The sequence below is a fragment of the Bicyclus anynana genome, chromosome 13, assembly GCF_947172395.1.
Source record: "Bicyclus anynana chromosome 13, ilBicAnyn1.1, whole genome shotgun sequence".
Taxonomy (NCBI): Eukaryota; Metazoa; Arthropoda; class Insecta; order Lepidoptera; family Nymphalidae; genus Bicyclus; species Bicyclus anynana.
In genome coordinates, this window is record NC_069095.1 from 6,329,704 (window position 1) to 6,353,682 (window position 23,979).

At 36.2% G+C, this 23,979-nt stretch overlaps 2 protein-coding genes across 6 annotated transcripts in view; one reads left to right on the forward strand and one right to left on the reverse strand.

The window, feature by feature from the left end:
* LOC112045725 (baculoviral IAP repeat-containing protein 2) lies at positions 1-18,554 on the reverse strand. Of its 5 annotated transcripts, none has more exons than XM_024082021.2 (3): positions 18,333-18,554; positions 14,915-14,989; positions 1-2,205 (listed from the first exon to the last, which is right to left on the reverse strand). In XM_024082021.2, exons 1-3 carry the CDS (start codon positions 18,427-18,429, stop codon positions 1,142-1,144), a joined length of 1,236 nt encoding a protein of 411 aa, XP_023937789.1. In that variant the 5' UTR covers positions 18,430-18,554; the 3' UTR covers positions 1-1,141. The 5 variants fall into 5 exon arrangements, with proteins under 5 accessions (XP_023937789.1, XP_023937808.1, XP_023937823.1 ...); XM_024082040.2 differs by lacking the exon at positions 18,333-18,554 and adding an exon at positions 15,358-15,494; XM_024082055.2 differs by lacking the exons at positions 14,915-14,989; positions 18,333-18,554 and adding an exon at positions 14,119-14,464.
* The window catches only part of LOC112045759 (uncharacterized oxidoreductase YtbE), a 34,219-nt gene continuing 24,603 nt past the window's right edge, over positions 14,364-23,979 (forward strand). Inside the window, exon 1 of the mRNA XM_024082082.2 lies at positions 14,364-14,501. The gene's annotated coding sequence lies outside the window, so the exon portion shown is untranslated. The remainder of the gene's footprint in view (positions 14,502-23,979) is intronic.

Genomic DNA, 23,979 nt, shown 5'->3' on the forward strand with positions numbered 1-23,979 from the left:
TTTAATTTAACATTTTTTATCTTTATTAATAACATCAACAGGAAGAAATAATCGGCTTAATTATTATCTATGACAAAAACATATTACTGAATGTGACTCTTATAAATTCTCTCAATAATTAATTTCAGTGATATATTTAAATGTTATTAAGGCTAAAATTAAAATCAGTTCTGTGATACTATCAATTAGGTGAATTATACATGATATGAATAGTTTATTAATTAATTAAAATCTGTGCTTTCAAAGTCCAATTATTATTTCGCATGTCTTTAATTATTTTGTAATAGATATATTATAATTAAAATTTTAAATTAAATGCAAACTTTCGGTAAAACCATTAATAAAATCCCTAACAACTTCAGAAAATTTATTAATGAATTCACTTTTACGATTGAATAAAACCAATTTTATTTTTGGCTAAAATTTCTGAGCGTGTTTTACGACTTTACATTTCTTTTATCGTATGTCTACCTAATACTTTAATTTTCCCGTTATTGTCAAAATAAACTATTTACAGGAACAATTGTTTAACATCAAGTCATTTTTATGGTTCATTCTGCACCAACACAAATTACTAACTTACAATATGTGCAGTCACTAAAAATTGTATGGAAAAAAAATATTTCAATTAAATTCTATACATTATGGAATTAAACGTTACAATACATTTATAATGCAATACACAAAGTCACTGAATCTGTGCACTAAATCGAAGAATTAGATTGTTAGGATGTGTGCAGCGAACTATGGAGTCTACCGATGCCTAGTATCGTAATGTTAATAAATGCGCGACGACTTTGCCATTGCATTAGAAAGTTTCAATTCAAGGACTTTCATTTTTGTCGGTGGGACAAAATGATAAGCTAATATTTACAATAGATTTATTTACAATTAATGACATTTATACTTTTAAAACAATAAATAATTTAAAATCATTTCAACATCTACAATTAACTCCTGTTTTACCTCGGTCACCCGGAGTACTAGAATTGCCCCACCGCTTTGTATTTCAAATAGATAATTAATTACACCAAAAAAAAAAAAAATTAGATAAATCACAGTAGAAGCGGTCACGTGGTTTCAGCACGCGTCAGGGCCGCCCGGGGAAGTGACTAGCAACAAGTCCGGCTCCGGACGCGCCTCACGAGTAATAGAGGCGGACCGCGTTCGTGAACGTCCGTCGGCACACCGCGCATTTGTTGGTCGCCAGCGCGCACTTGGCGCACGCCACCACGTGCCCGCACGGCACGAAGCACACGTTGCGCTCCTCGTTGTAGCAGATCTTGCACAGCTTGGCGTCGTCCTCCGGCCGCTCCTGCTCCGCCGGCGGCGCCGCGGCCTCGGCCGTCGGCTCGGAGGTCGACGGGGCCTTCGCCGGCTCCGCGGCGGGGACGACGCACGCCTCGGATATCACCTTCTGCACGTACTCCTTCCCTTTGACGAGCTGCACGAACGCGCAGCGATCGAACCAGCGCGCGTGCTGCTCCCACGGCACGTCGTCGTTCTCCCAGTCCTTGAGCCCGCCGTCGCAGTAGAAGCACTTCGTCTTGTCACCGTGGCCGGTGTAGAAGAAGCCCGCCTCGGCGAGCTCCTCGGGCTTCTGGCGCATGCTTCGGGGCCAGTCGCTGAAGGTCCTCAAGCGCGCGGGCTCGGTCGCGTACCGCGGGTGGACGGGACCGGGCATGCGCACCGGGTTGACGGCGACGGGCGCGCGGGTTCCGCACTCGTCCCGCCCGGCGGAGGTGGGCGACGCCTCCATGGGCACGTTGCCGGAGCCGGCGTGACGCCGCAGGAACGGGCACTGCGGGGCCCAGCGCTGGTGGTCTTTCGCGGGGTCGTCGCCTTCCACCCACTTCATGATCTCCACTTTGCAGAACGCGCACCGCACCTCGTCCCCGCGGCCGAGATAATAAAACCCGTTCCTCGCGAGCAGTTGCGGCGAGAGAAACGCGACGGGCCATTTGTCGAACGTCTTCAGGCGCTCTTCCTCGCGGCGCATGTCGGGCGCGTCGGGATAGAAGCCGAAGGGGTCGCGGTTGTCAATTTTATCAGCGGAGGAGGTGGGCGAGGTGGCGGCGGGCGAGGCGGCGGGCGTGCCGGCGGCGGAGTCGCAGCCCGGCGCCAGCAGCGAGCTGAGCGGCGGCCGGGTCTTCAGCAGGTGCGCCAGCATCTCCGCCGCTATCGGCGACCCGGTATTCGTATTCACTGCGAACAAAAAAAACAACCTTTATAAAAACTGAATATCACAACAAAATATTCGGTACATTTATAAATTCTCTGTCAATGCGTACCATGTCCACAAAAAGGACGAGAAGGGTCTTTCAAATCATTGCGTAAATTAGTTTTAATAGTTATAGCTGCTATATCTTGAACGACCGGCATCTAAACTGTGATTGCAGTGAAATAGAAGTAAATAACAGATTTTATACCATGTTTTTCTGAGAACAAAATGTGATAACGGCTAACTAGTAAAGTACTGATAAGGCTATCGGTAAATGTAACACGTCATTACAGTTGCTAGTATTTCCCGTATATACCTACACCTAAACATATTTCTGAATTAAAGAATTCCATTAAACGTGAGGTAATCAGTATTGAATAATATTGTTTACAAATAGAGGATATTTGTCATAATATTTTTAAATGCAAGTACAAGATTAAGAAGTCTACCATATCCAGTGATGTGCACAACTATATTAACAAGGGCAAGGACAAGAATGATAATAGATAACAAACAAATAAATCTACTCAATCAAATAGTACTCAATCTAGGTAAATTGTGATTGTATAAAGTGCACACTTTTCATGAAAAGTTGATCAAAATCTCTGTAAATTGAACTAGACACCACACCAATACCATACTAATATTATAATGCGACAGTACGTCTGTCTGTCACACTTTCACGGCATTTGAATGAAAGTTTGTATAGACATAAATTGGACCTTGGAGAACAAAACATAAGTAGGCGTTTTTTTTCATCCCGGACAAATCCATAGTTGATATCAGGTAGATCATCAGCTTATTCGTCATCGTTAGCCTATTTAAATGGCTCATTACAGGCCCAGGCCTTAAAGGATATGGGACTTAAGCACACCACGTTACTCGAAAGTTGGTTGACGGGCATAGGGTTTTGTTTATGTTCGACTCTGCAGCGATCACTATCAGATGTTAATCACCATTACATAGAAGGCATTGTTCTGGAGCATGCTAGGAAAAATTTTGATATGTGACATTAAATAAACATAGGTAAGTAATAAGTAAGTATTGTCTTTCTTAATGATAACGACTGGGGCGACTGCTTATAATGAAGTTATTCGGTAGTCGACCAACTAAGAAATTGTAAGTGACCGGTTGTTCTTAACATTCTCTCTGAGGCCACGGGAATGTATGTATCATCACCAACTTCAGTATTCTTTTCAAACGACTCACTCGCTGAGTATTATTTTTTAAATCAGCTGAATATTTTACAGACAGACCAAGGATGTAGGTTCTCATAATCAATTGGCACATCTAGACCAACAAGGCAGTCAAGTATTACTGTACATTACATGAAAAATAGGCAGTATAACTTCCTATGACCACAAAACGTCGACAAATATGGAAACTTTATTTTCGAAAAAACGGGGCGAAATCAATACTTAACACTAGAGGGAAGCTAAACCCTCGAATACCCATAGCCCAATACATAAAAAACCCAGTGCTAGTTAGAAAGGTTCAAGCCTTAAGCTGTAAGCGGCAAACAAGTGTTCAAACAGTTCCACATAACAACAAGTTCGCGGCCGCTGGAGCCGACTGCGTCATCGACATTCCATTCCCGCAGCCTCCCGTCCCGCCCCCTCCCGCCGCCGCCCGCCCGCGCCCTCGCGTGCACTCAGTACGCATGCACCCAACGACCGCAATCAATTTTTACTCCCACAAATGTTTCAGGCCTTTTGAAGCCTTGGAATGTTCTTGAGTATCCCTTTTTTAGCTTTCACTTGTGAAATATTATGACGTAGATACCTATACACCTCGTACTTAGATTATATTTGAATTTGAATTATTCAATTTATAAAAGAGAGTTTGTCAGCCCATGATCCGAGACCTCCTCCTTATAATAAGTAAGTAATGTCATGTTAAGCAGATTTTTAGAACGAGATAGTCAGATAATCAGTCCATTCTCCTAGCATAGAGACTATGGAATTTGGACCGTTTTTTTTATTCTTTACAAGTTAGCCCTTGACTACAATCTCACCTGATAGTAAGTGATGATGCCATCTAAGATGGAAGCGGGCTCACTTCTTAGAAAAAGGATGAAAATCCACACCCCTTTCGATTACGTTAAATCGCTTGGCGGTACGTCTTTGCAGGTAGGGTGGTACCTAGCCACGGCCGAAGCATCCCTCCCATCAGTCACCGCTTTGAGAGGTTTCGGGAATTAAGACCGTCAACCGTTCAAGTATAAAACCTAATCTTCTCTCACCAATCCAGTGGGAACAATACTGGTGATTTAATAAACCTAGAAGCACTTATACCATTGTGTATTCTATGCTACCGGTACTTCTGGTAATTCTGGTGAGGAGTGATATAGGTATGCGTCTGCTAGTAAATGATATATTATATATCATAGTAAATATATTTATTATTATTATTATTATTAATGTCTACGTAATTTCGTAGAACATCTATCAGTTCTATAATCTATGGATCTATAATTTATTGGAAAGTTTTAAAGCAGCACTGCATCATAATTGTTTTGTTATTTTTTATCTAATTGAAGATAGATAGATTACAAATATATTGATGATACTTAAATACATATAATTACTTACGTACTAAAAAGTAAAACGTAGAACATAGTACTAATTAATAGTAGTAATATTAGCTGTGTTATTGTAATTTTATCTAGATTCAAAAGATGTTTTTTTTTTTATATATAAGCTTTACGGTCATTACAATGCAATCGCAGGAGATATAGCTCAAATTGCGTATGGGGTTCTATATGAATATTGACTACAAATCACTAACTTGATTTTACTTTCAATTAAGAAATGTTGAAACGGCATAAACCTGATGTATGCACATAAGATCATCTAGCCCCTACTTTATAACAACAAAATTAGACTTCTACGTGCCTTGGAGAATAAACAAACTTGTATCCAGTTACATTAACACCTAATAATAAAGATCTTGCATACCTAACAAATCATTAAAAAGACGTGTCTATATCTTATTCTTTGAAAGAAGATATTAATACACTTATTTAGTAGAGTTTTTATCAACAAAAAAAAAATCGTCAGACTATAGTCATCTACAGTTTAATAATATTCATGTTTGACCCTTTTTTTTTTTTAAATGTATTTTCCCGTTCCCATTAAACATGCCATTCCCGTTTCACAAAAGGGCACAATATCCTTTCGAAAACAATAACACTAACAGGCTAATGGCCGCTAGCGATCGATATTTACCATTTCTAATCTTGCAGTCGACTAGTATCGGCATTTTGTAGCTTTTATTACACTATATTTCCACTGAATCACTATAATTCACTTTTGCATGCTATCACGATTATAAAACTATATTTACATTTTTTTTTTATTAGAAATTTTTGGACAACTTTCGACGTGGCTCTGGCATTGCAGACTTCCCCATTTGTAATGTCGATATTGTGTAGGGTTGGGGCGACATTGAACTGTTCGCGCATGCGTCGAATAGGGAATAGGGAATATGTGGGGAACTCGGCACAGCTGTGTTGTCTACAATGGTCCCCCACTGTTATATTTTTCGGGCACATTGAAATGTATAATGACCAATGCAGTAGAGCTTTATGGTCAGGGTAGTAGGCACCAGCGGCGAAGAGTTCATGCAAGCCGATTCCCGCCGGGTTACCTTGCATATTCATTGTTATACTGTATCTAAATATATGATAAATCAGAGTTTGTATCACGCTATATGAATTTCCTTTTCTTTGGGACGGCTTACCTTCATCTAAATTCCATCCTTCGCCACTGGTACCTACCGCGATATTCAAAAAATCAAAAATCAAGTTGGCGCAGTTTACAAGCACTTTTGACACGTCAGTTGACTATTTGTAAAGATTCTACCACCGGTTCGCAAGGCAGGTTCTGCTAAGAAACCGGCAAGAAACTCAACAGTTGCTCTTTTTAAAAAAAAACATACAGTATTCCTGTAAACAGTATAGCAGATAAGGTATAAAAGGTATGGATGTAACGACAGGATATGTGGCTGGTCACCTATGAGGGTTCTGGACAACATAGCAGAGATTTGTATGTCGTGTTCGTAGCAATAACAAAGCTCATTATAGCCCAAGGTTTTTCACTTAGCATCAAGTGAATCATCATCCAACTGAACTAACTTTGCTTCTACTCTTTTCTGCGTCCAGACTTCATCCACGTGAAATTCTGTTAATTTTAGCAAAACTTTGTATCCTATATCAATGTAACAAGGCCTATAAAATTATGTTATTCCAAGCTACATTAAAACTCTTATAATGAATCTTAAAACGAATCTCGTCCCAAGATCTGAAATTGTAATGTTCTTATACGACTGAGAATGACCGCCAATGTGGAATGTGCTTGATCATGCCGACATAGGCTTACAGGGCTTTGATAATGACGATAATATATATAAACATATAATCTTCAGTATCAAAGTATGTATATCTATACATAGCTGTGTATGTATTATAACTAAATCGGGTACAAACTAACCGCTATACCTATGGATTTAGATAGAAATAGGTTAAAGTCTGGAAAATTTTATTTTAACAGACTATTACCTCAATATTTTTAATTTTATTTTTTACAAGTTAGCCCTTGACTACAATCTCACTTGATGATTATGCAATCTAAGATGGAAGTAACTTGTTACGAGGAGGATGAAATTCCAAACCCCTTTCGGAACGCTAAATCGCTTGTACGTCTTTGCCGGTAGGGTGGTAACAAGCCACGGCCGAAAGCTCCCACCAGCCAGACCTGGACCAATCAAGAAAACCTTTATCGGCCCAGCCGGGAATCGAACCCAGGACTTCCGTCTTGTAAATCCACATTTACAGGAACGAGATCTTCCTATACTTTTGTTACCGATGTGCCTATCTCGTTAATATAGCAACTGAAAGTCTATAAAAAACCTAATTTACACCATCAACATGACCAACGTGAAGTGAGCACAATTAATTATAAAATGTGTATATTTTTGAACAAAACAAATAAACGTGTATCACACGTGTGGTTGACAGATGTATGACCACCGCGATTCAAGCCTTTCGGTGCTCAGTCAGTACGACTATCAAGTATCAAGATTGAAGATGAACAGGGAGCGACTACGGTCTACGCGGGAGAGAATGTACTATGCACTATGTGGCCCGTAGTTCTCAATCGGGCGGTCGTCTGGATGCGACGTTGCCGCCCCGCTCGCCGGCGACCGGATTTCATTCATATTTGAGACGCGACGTTGCCGTGTGCAGCGGAAACCGCGACCACACAGCGTAAAAAAGGGCCTTAGGAATGTGGCGGTACTGCTGGGCGGGTCTAAGCTGTACCGAATAAAAAAAGCGACGCTGTGGAATGCGGACAGTACTTAGTGCTGGGTAGGGTTATGTTGGTACACTGCTGTCCAAATTCAATGCTCTCGATTGAGACGTTCTCATTAATGCTGTGAGCCTGGTACCTATTGATGATTATTTAGTGTTTTGTTGCTAATTAACACAAAATTTGTATATTCAGTAAGATTGTGTGTTAATTATTAGGCGTCAATACAATTTTGTCAACAATTTTTACACTTTAAAAAAATATAATATGTAGGTTTATTAAAGAAGCAAACTTGAAAAATCACTTAAAGCACGATGGTAGATGTATCTAATAATATTTTCTTGGATGGAAAGATGCTTACAACGAAGATAAAAATGTTGATTAACTAAATGGAAAATTATTTTATAACAACGCAGCACCGAATCCATAATGAGACAGAGTAAAATAAAATTCGAAACATCTAACAGACGTGTGGAACATTAAACGCTTAAGTCGACTGATTCTGCTCTGGGTTATTTTTAGATGTTTTTAACATTTTCAATGACGAAATGAACGAAAAGAAGAAATGAAAGACAAACTTCAAATGTCCTGTTGAACTTTTAATTGCATAAAACCAATTATAATTATAATAGCAATGAATGACCATACAATTTGAATTATCTATAAAAGAGATTCTATACTAGGTAATTATGGAAAAAGATAAATGAATTTTAAAATTTGCATCATTCCAGGTTTTCAACCAGATAAAATAAGTTCTTGCGACGTGTTTACCACATCACATCAATTAGAATTTGCACAACCCAAATCAAGACGCAAAAATAATCAGATCAGGGCAAAAGCTTTTAAAAAAATAAATGACAACATTTAAATACTGTGACATGTGTTTCATTCGAAATAAAAAAAAGAGTATAACAACAAAAGCAAAAAAGGTCTCGCATCCAAGGTCCATAGCACGTTGAGAGCAAATGAAATTCAGCATTGTGTCTTGAGACTCGAGACTCCGAGAGAGCGGGAGGCGGCGCCTTGCCGTGGGGAAGGGGCTACGACCGTGTTCTCATGCCTATGGGTGGTCGGCGCTCGGCTTTCGAATTCCAATGCCTCGCTGTAGCACCTACGCAGCTCTGTGTATACTGTATACCTACACTGTGCACCGGTTTGTAGTTGTACGTAGCTATATCATCTGAATTAACTCATTTTCTTGGAAAGCCTCGCTTAAATGTTGCACATACAGCGTTATGTAACCACGCCCGAATTGGCGTTTTTTTTTTATGGAATCGCGTGTGTAATTAACATACTGTTCGTATATGCTTCTATGCTTAGGGCCTAACAAAAGCTAATTCATGGTAAATGTAAGAACATGAGTTTTGGATAAAATCTATATTATCGCCATACTAAATGTAGAAATTGAATATTAATTGTATTCCTGTAAATGGAAACTTTTTCAGAATGAAAATTAATGTTCGTACATAGGTAGGTATGTACTTAACAATCTGAACCGGGTTTAAATTTAATTTTGCTATTATATTTTCTCTATACATATCCTCTACCTACACGTTATATTGTTTATGAATGGTCCCCTAACTACGAATTGGACTTTCCTTAAAACCGTGTCCTACATTTTCCTCTGTTCCCTTTAAACTGTGACTAACTATTGAGTCAATTCGCCCACGAACCATCATATGAAAACAATTAAACACTGTCCTGTCATCATAAAAAAGATAGAAAAACAAACCCCGAAGGATATAGCCCGGAAACGATATCAGAGGAAATGAGCATCCGCCAGATGCGGAGATTATTTACAAAGGCGGCGCAATGTTGAATATAAAACTGAATGAATGAACCATCAGCATCAGCTATTTTTGAATATGAATGAACCTTAAGAGGAATAGTACAATAGAGGGGTCTAATTATAGTCCAGGATTCTGGTCAATGTTTCAACAAATGATTGGCTATCAAGCATCCGTGAGTTGAATACAAAACTGAAGGAATGGATGGAAAGAATAATTCATCAGCATCAGTTATTTTTGAATATGAATGATATTATAGTCTAGGATCCAGGTCAATATTTCAACAATCGATTAACTACAAGCAAATTTTACGTGAGTAGTTTCATCTTCATGAGTTGCCAACGCAACGCAAATTCTTGATAGTGATAGCTGACATAGTTAGAATAGAATAAATTTTTCAACTAGGATAACGGACTACGTATTCTACGTATCATGAAAATGTTCAGATATGCAGCAAATAGAAATTGCTAATATAAGACCGCTTGCACCGAGACAGAATTTTTTATTCCCTGCTCCCTTGTTACCACATTTTAAGCATCAAAATAAAGCTACTCAGGGAAATTAGCATGATGGTAATAATTGTAATAGTGTTCCCAGTTTGCTAGACTATGATCGACGTATCTATGAAAATTTTCAGATAGGCCGCTTGCACCGAGACATAATTTTTATTCCCTGCTCCCTGTCACCACTCACGAAAAATTATTTCGATGATGATAATCTGTTGTAAAAGCGTTCCCCGGTTCCTAGACTATAATTTACGTATCTATGAAAATGTTCAGATATGCAGCAAATAGGAAGGCTTCGCTAATGTAAGGCCGCTAGCGCCGACCGCCGTGACGCTTCGTATAATGATACTCCAACTCCCACGATCGTAGTTGCGGGGCAGCATTCCATTCTCAAGTGTTTCTAACCTATAGTTTCCCGCGGCGGTTACATAGCTCTTTAGGCAAGTAATTGGATATGTCATGTCGGTACAGTAATAGAAGAAAGCTCGCTTGTGATGGGATGCAATCTTAGATATACTAATATCAATGCGAATATGAATGCGATTTTGATTTTTTTTCCACCAATGGATTGCATTATCATCGAGTAACACAGACTATATTTTATACCCTTATTCCCAAAAGAATAAAACGCGCGTGAAACGCCGCTAGTATGTATTTTTTTATCAGTGTGTAACTTCCTATCCTGCTGGACCGATTTGGATATTTTTTCATTGTTTATTATTTATTTGATGATTCGAAGATACAATTGAACCCGGTAGATGGCGTTGTGGTAGTTTTCAAATGATTCAAGAAATTTAAATTATGAAGAATAATAATTGTCTCATCCATTTTTATTGTTTAGTGTTTTAATTATATCCTGCCAACTGTCATACAAACAAGTCAACATTCCAGACAGGACATCTGTCAGCTATATTATAAAATACCTTATCGAATGATGAATGAAATTATTGATAGTTTGAAAAAACTGAAAAACATTGGAATGTTGTCAATTTTAATTGGCCGATGAGTCATTTTATAATGACACAAGGCTGTCCTCTTGGACCTAACATTTTCCTTGTAGGTCAACAAAGTCAAGCTGTATAAATTTTACTTCTTTGTGTCAGTATAAATTTCAAGTTGATTCTGTCAAGCATCTACCAATAACAAGTAAACTGAGAAGGTATTAAGTTTGCTAGCAATTGACGCTAAAAAAAGAATTTTTCTACATCTAAACCTTTGCGACCTTTGCAAGTAAGTAAAAAAGGAGTATTTAATATGTACATAATTTTTAATAATTCTAAGTACTAAATCAATGTGACAGATCGACAAAACAAAGTTGAATTAGCCAAATTCCTTGAGCTTTTCTATAAGTAAGGCATTCAATATGATGATGATATGGTTCAGATATAATTATACTGAAATAAGTGATTAACAATGGTACAAGGATACAATCACAGATGGCGTTTGTAGGAATTTAATACACAATGTTTTTTTTATTTATTTACAGCATAAATAGATGTCTTGTTGGAATATTTTTTTTATAAACCTACTCCTTTAAGTATGTAATGACAACAGACATATTTCCTTTTAACAACTTTATATGTATAAAAAAAACAGAGACAGTAGGTAACTATCAAAATCATTTATACCATCTACACACACGTCTGCACACAAAGCTACAATATTTGTGAGGTCATGGCATTATTTGAGGCACAAATTGGGTAAGCAAGGTCAAACTATACTATGACTAGCAGCTAACAAAAAAACATAGTTGATAAGTAAGTACCAACCTACCAAATAATAAGCAATTATAGGGTATTTCTGGAGTGTATAATTATAATAATTATGTAGGTAGGTAATTAATTTGTAACAATAAAAGTTCATATCGTGAAAAGTGAAAGAATTGTAGTAACTTGTAAACTGACATGACAAACTGAAATTTGTCTTCATAATGTATAAGCAAATAAGTAGGTAGGTTGGTATGTCTTCAAAAAAAAAATGAAAAATTTTGGTCAATTAAGACATTTTAAGTAAATTCCATTTTTTTTATATGCTGTATCTAGATGGCGCTACTAGTTGTTAAAAGTTAAAATATTTATTATTATGTATACATAACAGGTTTCAAAATCCATCAACAGATGTCACCACATAACAGGGCAGACTGGCAGAGACCAATGTTAATCCATAATAATTTATTAACTTACTCATATGTTATGTGAAAGTGAGTTTACTGTGCTTATGCTATGGATCTAATCATAAGGAAATGTATGCATATGCAGTCATAAGTACAGAAAAAGGTCCTAGTTTTTCAATAGGAAAAAAGAAACTTCTTAGACATACAAATCCAAGGGCATATAATACAATATAATGCAGCAAAGATTGTCATTGCTGTATTATATTGTAGTATATGTATAATATTGTGTTTTAGGTTTTATCATATTAGGTGTACTAGCCTGGAAATGTTTTAGTTTGAAACCTGTGTCTATGGAATGATGATTGTAAAGTAAAGCTTCAAATCATCATAATGACATGATCATGAAACATAGTATGATTTTTTATACTACAGGTACCTATGATTTGACAGTTTCATGTCATGATGACGTCACTGATTACATTGGATATAGGTATGAGGAGGATGAGGACCTAGTGAATGTGATTCGTAATTATAAATTCTAAGTATTATACAAAACAATACTTACAAATACTTGATATTTTCACACTCTAATCATCATCCACCTACTTGATGTGACAACAATAAAAGGTATACAACTACTTGATAAGATAGGAAAAGTTGAAAATCTTGGTTTATGTATAGATAATTCAGTTAAATATTTAGAAAATACATGGCATTACTAGCTTTTGCCAGCGGTTTTGCTTGCATTATAGATTATGTCAATCAATTCAATGCCAGATGTTTGAATATTATACTTATATCTTAAACAATATCTTTAAAATATTTCAAATTTACCTCGTTATACATATTATATTGATTTTATCTGGATGACCTTTGACCTGTCGATAGAAATATATACTGATGGCCTTTTCTATACCCTTGACAACATGTACCTAGTAAACGTTTCATTTTGATGATTGATGATTGGTTATATAGTCAAATAGATTTAATAGGTATTTCCCCAAGATATTTTATGGAGCTAGGATGGCAATGTATACCTCATGCTTCAGAGTGTATATTTAAGTTGTCAGTCCAGCAGGTTAATTCATTAACTTTGACATATTGTTAGTCAATATATACAAAATTGAGATTTTATGTATCAAATGTTGTCTGGTGCCTACTGAAATCACTTCGTGGATATCAACAGTATGTCAGTAGATGTCATTTCTCCATTGATTTGATGTTGTTTTTACCCTTAGCCCCCCACACACCGAACAGTAAGATGTATTGAATTTCCCATTTTATGTGTAATCTTCATACAAAATGGCTATTTTCTTGAGATATACCTATATTGATGCTGATACATCTTATACATAATACATAAAATAAATTCAGAAACCATAGATAAAGAGATAAGATTTTGATGGAGTGGCCTTTGTACATACTTTAGTCAACATTATTTTAAATTTTTCTTTATGTACATGATAGTTTAAAAACTCGTTAATAGATGGCGCTACTTACCACATAAGATTGTAATATAAAATTTATGTACAATACTTATTTAAAGCTGTGTATTTACAAAGAAACAGCATTCACTAATGCACAAGGTAATTAATAGATATTTATTAATTATTCTTTAACAAAACATCGTTTTTAGTACCTACTTTAGATTGTTAGAGTAGATAGGTAAGTCTTATGCTACGATTATTTTTTCCTTTGTAATTTTAACCATTATTATGATTTATGCGGAGAGAACAACATTAAATTAAGTTATATTAGAGGCTTATAGAAAAAAAAAAATTGTAATTTTATTGTGTACATTTCTAGCACTGAACAGCTGTTAACAAACCTTTCCATTGTAAAATAATTTAATATGCGAAAACTTAAATTACAGCACTAATCACTAGTACAATCACTAATCACTAATATTTTACAGTAAGGGTAGGTACTTTTCTAAATTCTAAAGATATGTCATTTTCGACTGGGCTAACGATGAGGTGAAAAAAATACCATGATAAACAAATAACCTAAAAATTTATTAGAGAAGTCGTTGAATCATTGTAATAAAACACACATTCCTCGTAAACGACATACGTGAACTGTAATCAACAGGAAAGTCAGTTTAATGACGTCGCCCTCGTTTCGAATCGCACAACAAATTACCGAAAAAAATGTAGTTGTGGTAAAGAGTAAAAAAATTCACCTCTTATCGAATCCATTTGGCAATTTGCAAATCCAAAAACAGTACACATCAACTCCCAACTCGCAACAGTTATTGTTCTCACTCACAAATATTACCGATAATAAAACTAACAACACAACTCTTCGTCCATGAGCGCGAAATCGCAACTGTCGGTGGAATCGATGGAGAACGGAATTGTACGGTACGGTGGCGCTCTCCGAGCACGCCGATAATACGTGTGCCACGTTCAGAAACGGTCTGTGGCGCTGCGCTGCGTTCCGAGCGCTGACTTCACTCGCCTGCGAACCCCGCGCCCGCCGCTTCACCGCGCGTCGGTTCCCAGTGCCAACTATTCTATCAGCTGTTTGTTATTTATTAATAAACATCAACAAAGAGATACATTTGTAAGTATTTTTATTTATTTAACCAAATAACAGTTCACTAACTTTGACAACAATTTAATGATTTTGTTTATTCTATTTTTTAATGTGCCCTGCTTTGAATAGCCTGCTTATGCCTAACCTACTCCACCTATCTAATATTCTAGTTACCAGAGTAGGTGCTAAAAAATAGGGACTTGTTTTATTTAAATTACTGTTTACTTCATTTTATTTGATTGACCATTTTCAACAATTCGTACGCTACGAGGAAAAAACAACCTAACCTACCTACTTCTGTATTTGAAATAGAGGTTTTCCCCTCGCACTACCTACCTATATTCTACAAAGTCTTCTAACGCTATTAGGTTATTACAAATATACCTACTTCAAGTGAAATAGTAAAGATGATGATGGTAAACATTAGTTTTTCATCTTACCTTTATTGACCCGAGATGGTCCAGCCGCTGCTTCTTCTTCTTCATCTTGATCTTCGGACGTTTCATTTTGCATTCCTGGAATAAACAAAAAACGTGCGTTAATTAGGTACATAGAAATGATACAATCGTAAAAAAATAGATAATTATGGTCTAAAAGTTCTACTTTATATTTATATCTTTAGGTAGGTACCTAAAAGTTACCTTTAAATTGGCAGAGTTTATTCACTGTTTTAGAAAATGGCACTAAATGTATGGAAAATTGACAACAATGACAAATGACAGAAAAATAATAAATTAAACAACCAATCATAGAAATAATAAAATACGTTCTTAAAAATTATCTCGAAAGATAATTAATAATTTGACAGTCATAGACATCATAGAGAACGGTAAACAGATTATTTATTAAAAAACTTAAAAAAAAACAAATGAATATTATTCACCTCGTAAAAATATCACAATATTATGTATTGCCAGATATTACAGTGCACCGGATTGACAGAAACACGCTTGTCGTTGTAAGCATGAATGGATAAACTGAGTTACAGATTGGTGTGATAAACACATCTTACGTAATAATAGGTGACGTTAGATCTACCTATACCCACCTAAGGCGGTATTTATTGTTTACATTTAACAAGGCGATGCATTATCACAATCATCTTGTTTTCGTAAGCTAAACGCCTGTTGCATATTTTCTTTGCTTACTCATACACAAGACTTTAATGCAATGCTACAAACAAAGGCTAAATAAAATTACAATTAGTGCTTAGGCGGGAAAATATAATTACCTATGACTAGCTAGTTCGTAAAAAATATAACTCAAAAAAAACTTCAACCCTTGAACACTAACCCAAAATTCTACCTTATGGGTTTAACCAATTTTTACAAATGTAACTTGAAAAATGAAGGACTTTCAAAACAATTTTTCAACCCCTATTTCACCCCTTTCTGATTTTGTTTTCGTGACAAAAACTATACTTTATTGTTTCAAATTGTGCCAAGTCTCATTTGAATTTATTCAGTAGTTTCAACGAGTAGCCCGGTCAACAAAAAACACACACACACACTACAGTATCGATCCTAACATGTATAATGCCCCCAACTACAGTTTTATTATAAATTTACATAACAGACGCGTCGCGGTTTCACCTGCGTAGTTCCTGTTCCCGTGAGAATACGGGGAAATAGCTTATGTTACTCGGTGAAGATATAGCTTGCGAATGATGAAAGAATTTTCAATATCGGTCAAGTAATTTTTGAGTTAATTCGTAAGAACAGAAAAAAATGTCTATAATATTAGCTACCATTTGAAACTGTTTTAATCCAAAGAACTAAAAAAGAAATGGCTGGAGCATTTGAAATAGGATATGTGAGTAAAAGGAGTAGATGATGAGATTACGCGTGATAGAAACGAATGAAAGAGAATTACATAAATATTACTCCACTTTTAAGTGGGAAGGACATGGAGATAATGATGATTTTAGAACCGCTTATGACACAGGTAGATTACAATTTTATAAATTCTTGACACGTAAATCCTTGATAATTAAACGTCTAATAGTAGTGTGGAGTGTGTAGTAGAGAACAGAATATATTTATTGGTGTTCAATATTTTCGATATGTGAGTTTACCTCGTCCCTCCTTTGACTCCCGCCTCGAAAACTGACAGATAATTTTATTTGTGAATGTTGATGCGATACTGGTCTGTATGTAATTGGTCTGAGGTCTGTGTCTACGATTATTGTAAACTAACTAATATTATAAACGCGAAATTTTGTATGGATGTTTGGATGTATGTTTGGATGTTTGTTACTCTTTAACGCCGCTACTGAAGCGATTTGGCTAAAATTTTGAACGGAAATGGATTTTACTCTGGATTAACACAAAGGCTACTTTTTATCCCGAAAAAATCCATGGTTTTCCGAAATTTGCGAAAACTGATGATTTTTATGATATGAATGTTTGTTACTCTTTCACGCCTCGACTACTTAAGCGAATTAGCTGAAATTTGGTATTGAGATATATTATAGCATGGATTAACACATAGGATACTTTTTATCCCGGAAAAATCCATGGTTCCCGAGGGATTTGTGAAAAACTAAATTCCACACATAGTCGCAGGCGTCCGCTAATATAACTATAAAAGCTTTGAATACTTAATCAAAAAAAAAATGAGAGCAGATGCTAATATGCCGCCTGGTAAATTGATAGAGGTTTTTAAAAAAATGAGGTAAAATTTGGCAGGTGCGCACGCAGCTTGCCTGGCGCGGGCGTCGCACAGCTGCCGCTCCACGTGCTTCACAGCTGTTGCCTCATCCCCAGAACCTTACACACAACTACTTTAGAAAATGCGTTGCAATAATATAACAGAGAACACAAAAAACTGCACAAAGCAGTTGCGTAATTTTTGTACTTAACTTTGCTTCCTCTTTACTTCGTTTTAGGTATTCTTTAATCTATGGTACCTTAACGTCTGAGCTTAGCATAGACAAGAATATAGTATTTGGTATTTTCCCTCCACGGAGCTTAGTCATCTAAATTACAAACATGCAGATTAACGTCTGGACGTCCAGGTGGACTGACGACATCATGCGAGTCGCAGGGATTCGCTGGATGTAGGTGGCTCAGTATCGTTGTTTGGTAGTCCCTACAAAAGGCCTATGTTCAGCCGTGGACGTCCATCGGCTGATTGAGATTTTCCATTTAACAGTGCTTCTAAATTTAAAAAAGAAAATTCTAAAGTTAAGAATACATAGTCGTATATACTGTGCCATGTGTACATAGAAGTCAGTTAAAAATATTAACAGTTCTGCGTGTAAAGCTCATTCCCAACCTGCCCATATGGCTAGTTCGGACTACTTTAGTATTTTAGTCGAGTACGAACAATTTTTGGATTTACCGCCCAAAAATCTACTAGAACTAGGCATTAGATAGCTAACTTACCTACATTACCTTAGATAGATAGCTAATAGATAGCTACCTCAGATCAGACCCAATAAGCTACCGACGTCGTCTTTAGATATCCTACCTATGTTTTCAAATTTCATTTCTAAATTCTACCTCATTTTACAGGGCCAAGATAAAAAATGTTTGCAATAAATACTGACTTCACAATTATCACCCAGATGTTCCCATGGACAATAACATTAAACCTGGAGAAATATAGGGAACTCTTCAAAGCTAGTCCCAGTTTATTATAATCATTAAATTGCAAACATTGTCAAACTGGGAGATCCCTAGGCCTACTGTCACTACTACATTCAATCAATTCTCCTTTCTTCCCAGCTTCCGTTACATGCACTGCGTAAATAGTTAAAGTTACACGAAAATAATATGTGGCCTTCAAAGCGTTCTAAACTGAAACATGCTAAGCCGGTGTGAGTCGCTAGTTCATAATATTAATGTAAATATTTACCTTCTGAGTCTGTGTTGTTTTGCGCACGCGAAGTAGATGGCTCAGAATCTCCATTACAACTCAGCAGTGATAGAAGCAGTTTACATGAAAAATTCATTGTTTACGATCTCACGATGGTTGCCGGCTATTGCCGGATTTTTCAGGAGCCCCAAGCGTCTGTTCTATCCGACATTTCCTGTTTCACTACTGTAGTATTACGGGAACAATGTAGGGCGACCGCGCCACTGGAAAATCGATTTACGTTACGCAAAATGATGCAACCGTCAAAGTGGAGTTTCCTACTGAATGCTGGCAAACATGTGAATAAAAAATACCCATGTTTTGTGTTTATAGTTGATTGAGTGAATGAATAATAATTACCTACGTAATGGATGTAGGATTAAATTGTGTTTACGCCCACAATTCTAATGTCGCGTCATCGATAAATAGGAACTTATTTTATCTTACACGTCTTGCATTAGGTAACTAGTTGACCCGGCAGATGGTGTCATGCCCTTTTCGGCACTGATAATCGTGAGAATCTAAGAAAGTGTGATAACTCTTTATGTACGAACTTGAACTTTAGAAAAGGATTTTTGCATTTTGTACAATTTATACTTTATCTTTGGCACACTACTGGTATTTAGTCGTAAAATAATGTAATCCTAAATTGGTATTGAAAATGTTTAGAATTGCTGATTCTAAGCATGTTTAGATTGTTATTGCAGCCAACGTTTAGATTATTATCGGATTAATCCATTCTCAGGTATTGACAAAAATAGTAACCAAATATCGTGAACCATCCGTAACTAAAATTTTGGATTACCAAAAGCAGGGGAATAAAAACATCCCGTTCAAACCTCCAAAAGTGCGCTACGCAAATCTAACATCGAAGAGCATTAAACCTTAAATAATGCCATCATCTGCCCATAGTGCTAGACTTATAACTAAAAGAATAGTTCATAATAAACACACAGGACTCAAATGAGGTCCTGTCTTTCATCAGTAAAACTACTCACATAATTATATTCACAGTATCAGACAGCTATAGTCAGTTGTGCGCGCCCTCCACTTTAGTATTTCTATCAAGCAGTGGATATGAAGAATTACTTATCAGCAAACATGAACGTAAAAAAGAAAAAGGTTAGGGAAATTAACATTTTAACGTAGTTAAAGCTAAAACTATCACACTTTTCGTAATCGTTACTACTACTACTACTGATACTACTGTCACAAAAAATTCTGAATACTTAAAATCATGTATCAAGGAAAGCAATGAATCCTATGGACTTAAACAATTATAATATCCTCACCAACTCGCTTCGTTTGTATGAATGAAACGGGTTAGTACCAAGTTGAGTATCTACATTCCACGTATTAGCTCGCTCGGGTTTGTGGTTATTCGTGACTGAACAATAAAAAGTTAGTAGTTAGGAGGTACCAGCATGGAGCTCCATATTATTTTACCTACCACCGATGGGTTACGTGAATTTGGGTGTTTTGGTACAACCGCAAGGATTATTCATCATCGAAAAAGACTAATATATTATGTAGTGTAATCTAATCTATTTATGGAGATCCGTTTAGCTTTAGATGAGTGGTAAGATGATAGAACAATTTCGATGGTTACTTTCCGTAGACGGAGATTTACACCTTACGCCACTAACTACTAGTATATTCAGACTTCCAAAAGTACATGCATAGTTCCTAAAGTTAATAGCATTACGTTTTGGTTTTCACCTACTAAGTTACTGACGGCATCTAACTATAGCCGTCAGTTTTTGTTATTAGCACGGCCTTTTATCACAAATAAAGGATCCCTAAGTCTGTCTTTTAACTTACTACATCTATCGGACGCGATTTTGTTAAATAAATACACTATTGAGATACACAGACATTCACGTTTAACTTATAATACTGATCATTTTTACGTCAGGTGTTAAACAGGGAGCGTTTCTGTGTTCGATTTTATACATGTAGCTTATTTAAAACCCTTGGTAAATACAAACAAAACTGCTACTAGTACCAATTTTTAATACATTTAATTTTACATTGGTACAGTGAACGACAAATATAAAAACAAACGATCATGAAACTGGTACTGTAGTACAAAACGGGTCTGAAGAAATAAAAGCGCTTCTGAGACCAACAAATTAGGTGTCGTACAAACGGACTGCAAGCCGTGAAATTCTGTTTTTATCGTTCGTTATCGTTAGTTTATTGCAATATTAATAAACTTTCTGTTAATTGATGAAACTATACCGAAATATCGAATAATTCTGTTTATTTTTGGCTGGTTAATGTTGGAAGTTATTATTATTTATCCAAACTTTCTTTGTAACTGTTTACTGTAGGTGTAGTCCACTAATCCAGTTAAAGCAATAAAGCGTTTTAATTTGAATTCAAAAACCGTGAAAGGCAACTGAGATTTATATAACAGAAAACGCAATTTATGTATTTTATGTTTTGAATAGACGCAATATACGTTATCAATGTGAAGGTTTCCATGCCTCATATTGAAATGGTAATTATTATGCTACTAGGTATAATAACAAAGAAACAACTACGAGAAAAGCTGTACCACCCACTGTCCCTTATACTTAGGCTGCTATTATAAGATCACCTGCGTAGAGTCTGGAAATACAAATTCAGTCAGTCTGCAATAAGCCCTTAAACGTACCTACATGGAGCCGCCCAATGGCGTCCCTCAGCGCGGTATGCGGCCTTCTTTTCCCAGAATCGTCTGAACGGCCGACGGCTCAAAGTACATACAAAAATACTTGAATGTAGAAAGCATCCTCTTTGCTCACGCATAAAATGAAACATGAAACTTATTTCCAAACATTTAGCTTTTAAAAGGCTGCTGTATTGTTTTACTTCATACAATTGGATGAATGCAGTTTTGTCCCCATAATTTTTTACTATGAGACTATAAATAATAATTTTCTGTTGCTATGCTGAAAGCTGTTGCATAAAAATAAAAATATAAAATGTCCACTTGTACTTCACTCACACACTGTACTTTAATGATGATTTAGATTTGTAATGTAATGGTGTATACTTTTACTTATTAAGGTACCTAGTATTGGCATTATTTACATTAGGCAACAATAAAACACAAAAATACAATTCATTCTATACATTTGTTAAGCTGTCTTGAGGTGTGAGAATGCGGCGAATTCTTAAAAACATTGGAATTTCTCTTCTACAGGTAGATGTGTTTTATGTCACGTACGATTCGTCAACAAGGTAATACAAATAGAAAACCTACCTCATCAATAGTTGCATAAGAAAATTGACGATAACCGAGCTCCACTTTTCAATTGACAGCAATATTATAATTATTCGCTTTTAATAGGTTTCTGAAATTGGAATGCTACACAAAAAACGTAACACAATACATTTCAATACAATGCACACTTTTTTCTATCCAAATCCGTTACATTCCATCCGCTGAAGCTGCGAGAGTCCAGAGCACGGAGCTATCTCGGCGAGATTTCGAAATTCCAAGAAAGGCAGAGCCTTATAAATTATCTCAAAAGCGCCGACGCGGCCCAACAACCAGAATACTTTTTTTTACTCCACAGGTAGGCTGGCGCTAAGAAGGCGAAGGAATTTATAGCTCGCCCCTATCGTCTCGAAACTTCACCATTAAACTTTATTTTAGATCAAACATAAATCGTTAAGTCTCTATTTATTCTGTTTCTCTTGAAGTTCAAAGCTACCTGACAACTTGTTACTGAGCTAAGTTATAAATCTTAAATTAACCTAACATATCTCTTGAATACCTTAGTATAAATGTACAAAATATAACGTTTAGTACGTATTAACAGTAATATAAACCAATTTCTTTGTAAATAAATACTCACAGTTACTTTTTGGCTAGCTAAAGTAGATATTTTTGTAACTTATCCATTCTTTATTTCCTTAAAGTTTATTATTCCATCATTAACGTCATGATTCGAGATATATTTATATCTAGAATGAGGCAATATCATATATTGTTTAAGTGTTATGTAAAAATTAAGAGATCTCACTTAAATTTAGAACAACTGAGAACTTCAATAATCAATTTCAATGTTATTAAAATTAACTAATAGCCATAACCAGACTTCCATTATTTTATAAAAGCTGAACGTTTGTCAGCTCAAACTCCTACCATACTCGTAGATGAGTATCTACGGTAGGCACCTATAGAGTTTGAACCATCGTTTGGGAGGAAGCAGGTTTCAAAGGTACCTTGCATTGTCCAAGCATGTAATTTTTATGTTTTTTTAAGGAACATCAAGATCAATTTCTCAAGTCGCCTGACATTTAGCTTCGTGACAACTTTGCTAGATACCCTTAAAGTTTTGATTTTTACCATTGCTTTTCGATGGGTTGCATAATTCATATAGTTTAACGGATGTTGGTATATCCAAGTTGGTATAGTTATTAAGCTTTACAAAACTTAGCATCATACCATTGCATCGTAAAGCTACGTTAACTAAACATCAAAATTGTTTGGTCCGTGCATCTTTTCTGAACGAACTACAAAAAATGCGCGTTGTGCCCGCGTGCACCACGATTCTTGGAAAATAGGACTCTTGAAACCATCGAAGACATTCCCGGGCACAGCCCTGAAGGTCGCTTCACTAATAATAGCAGCCATTGTACCAAGTACTGCAAGAATGCCATCAATTAAAACCAGAAAAAAATGTGCCTTCCGAACCGGTGGTGGAGTCTTTACTGTCTACAAATACTCAAAAGTGCTTTAAAACTAAAGCTTAGTTTACCTAGCCTACTTGAAATAAATAATTTTAATTTTTAAATGATCTTACATTTTCTTATAAAAATCTATTACATTAGATTAGTCTAAGATTACATCAAAGATTATAGAAACTATGTTTTACGGTTTCAGAAGGAATTGGAGACCAGATTGTACAAAATCGCTAGCCTCAGAAATGAGAGCAAATCGAATAGATTTCAACAACCATAAAGCATCTGCTAGACATTTAATGGTACAGACAGCTAAAGCATGGAACAACGGCTCTTTAACCTTCGGTGCAAGCCATTCTGGCGCTTGTGTGTAACGGGTTTTGGATGGTATTCCATTGAAGGTGTCTCTAGCGGATGGTGTACGAAGGAATTTGGGCCACGACGCTGACTCAACGCCGATCTAATCCCTTCCCTGTCGGAGGTATTCTCGATAGACTACGCGGTTACTGGTTAGACGCTAGTACAGATGTTAGGTGTCTAAGAAATCTGGTACATTCAAAGAATTTGCTGCGTAACGTTTAAAATCTTGAACGTTTACTTGAATCATAGCTTTTTTTGCCTTCGACATCGCTTAACGGCTTGTCATTCGCCTTTTTACAATACAGTAAATGCTGAAATATCTACAAGTATGTATCTCAAATCTAATTATCTTAAAATAATTAAATAGACAAATAATTAAATCAAAATTTGCTATCTGATGAGACTTGAGAGTATGATGCATGTATACCTACTATACTCGTATGTGAAACCAGTTGCAAATAAAAAACCGACCGTATTAAAGTTTATCAATTGCTTTGTGTAGGTTTGCGTTCTTTTTTGCTAAGATAACCAGTCTCCATTGTTTTAACCCGCATGCAAGAGCATGGAGAGTAATTTTATAACTTCATAGCCAAGATAAAAAGACGACGAA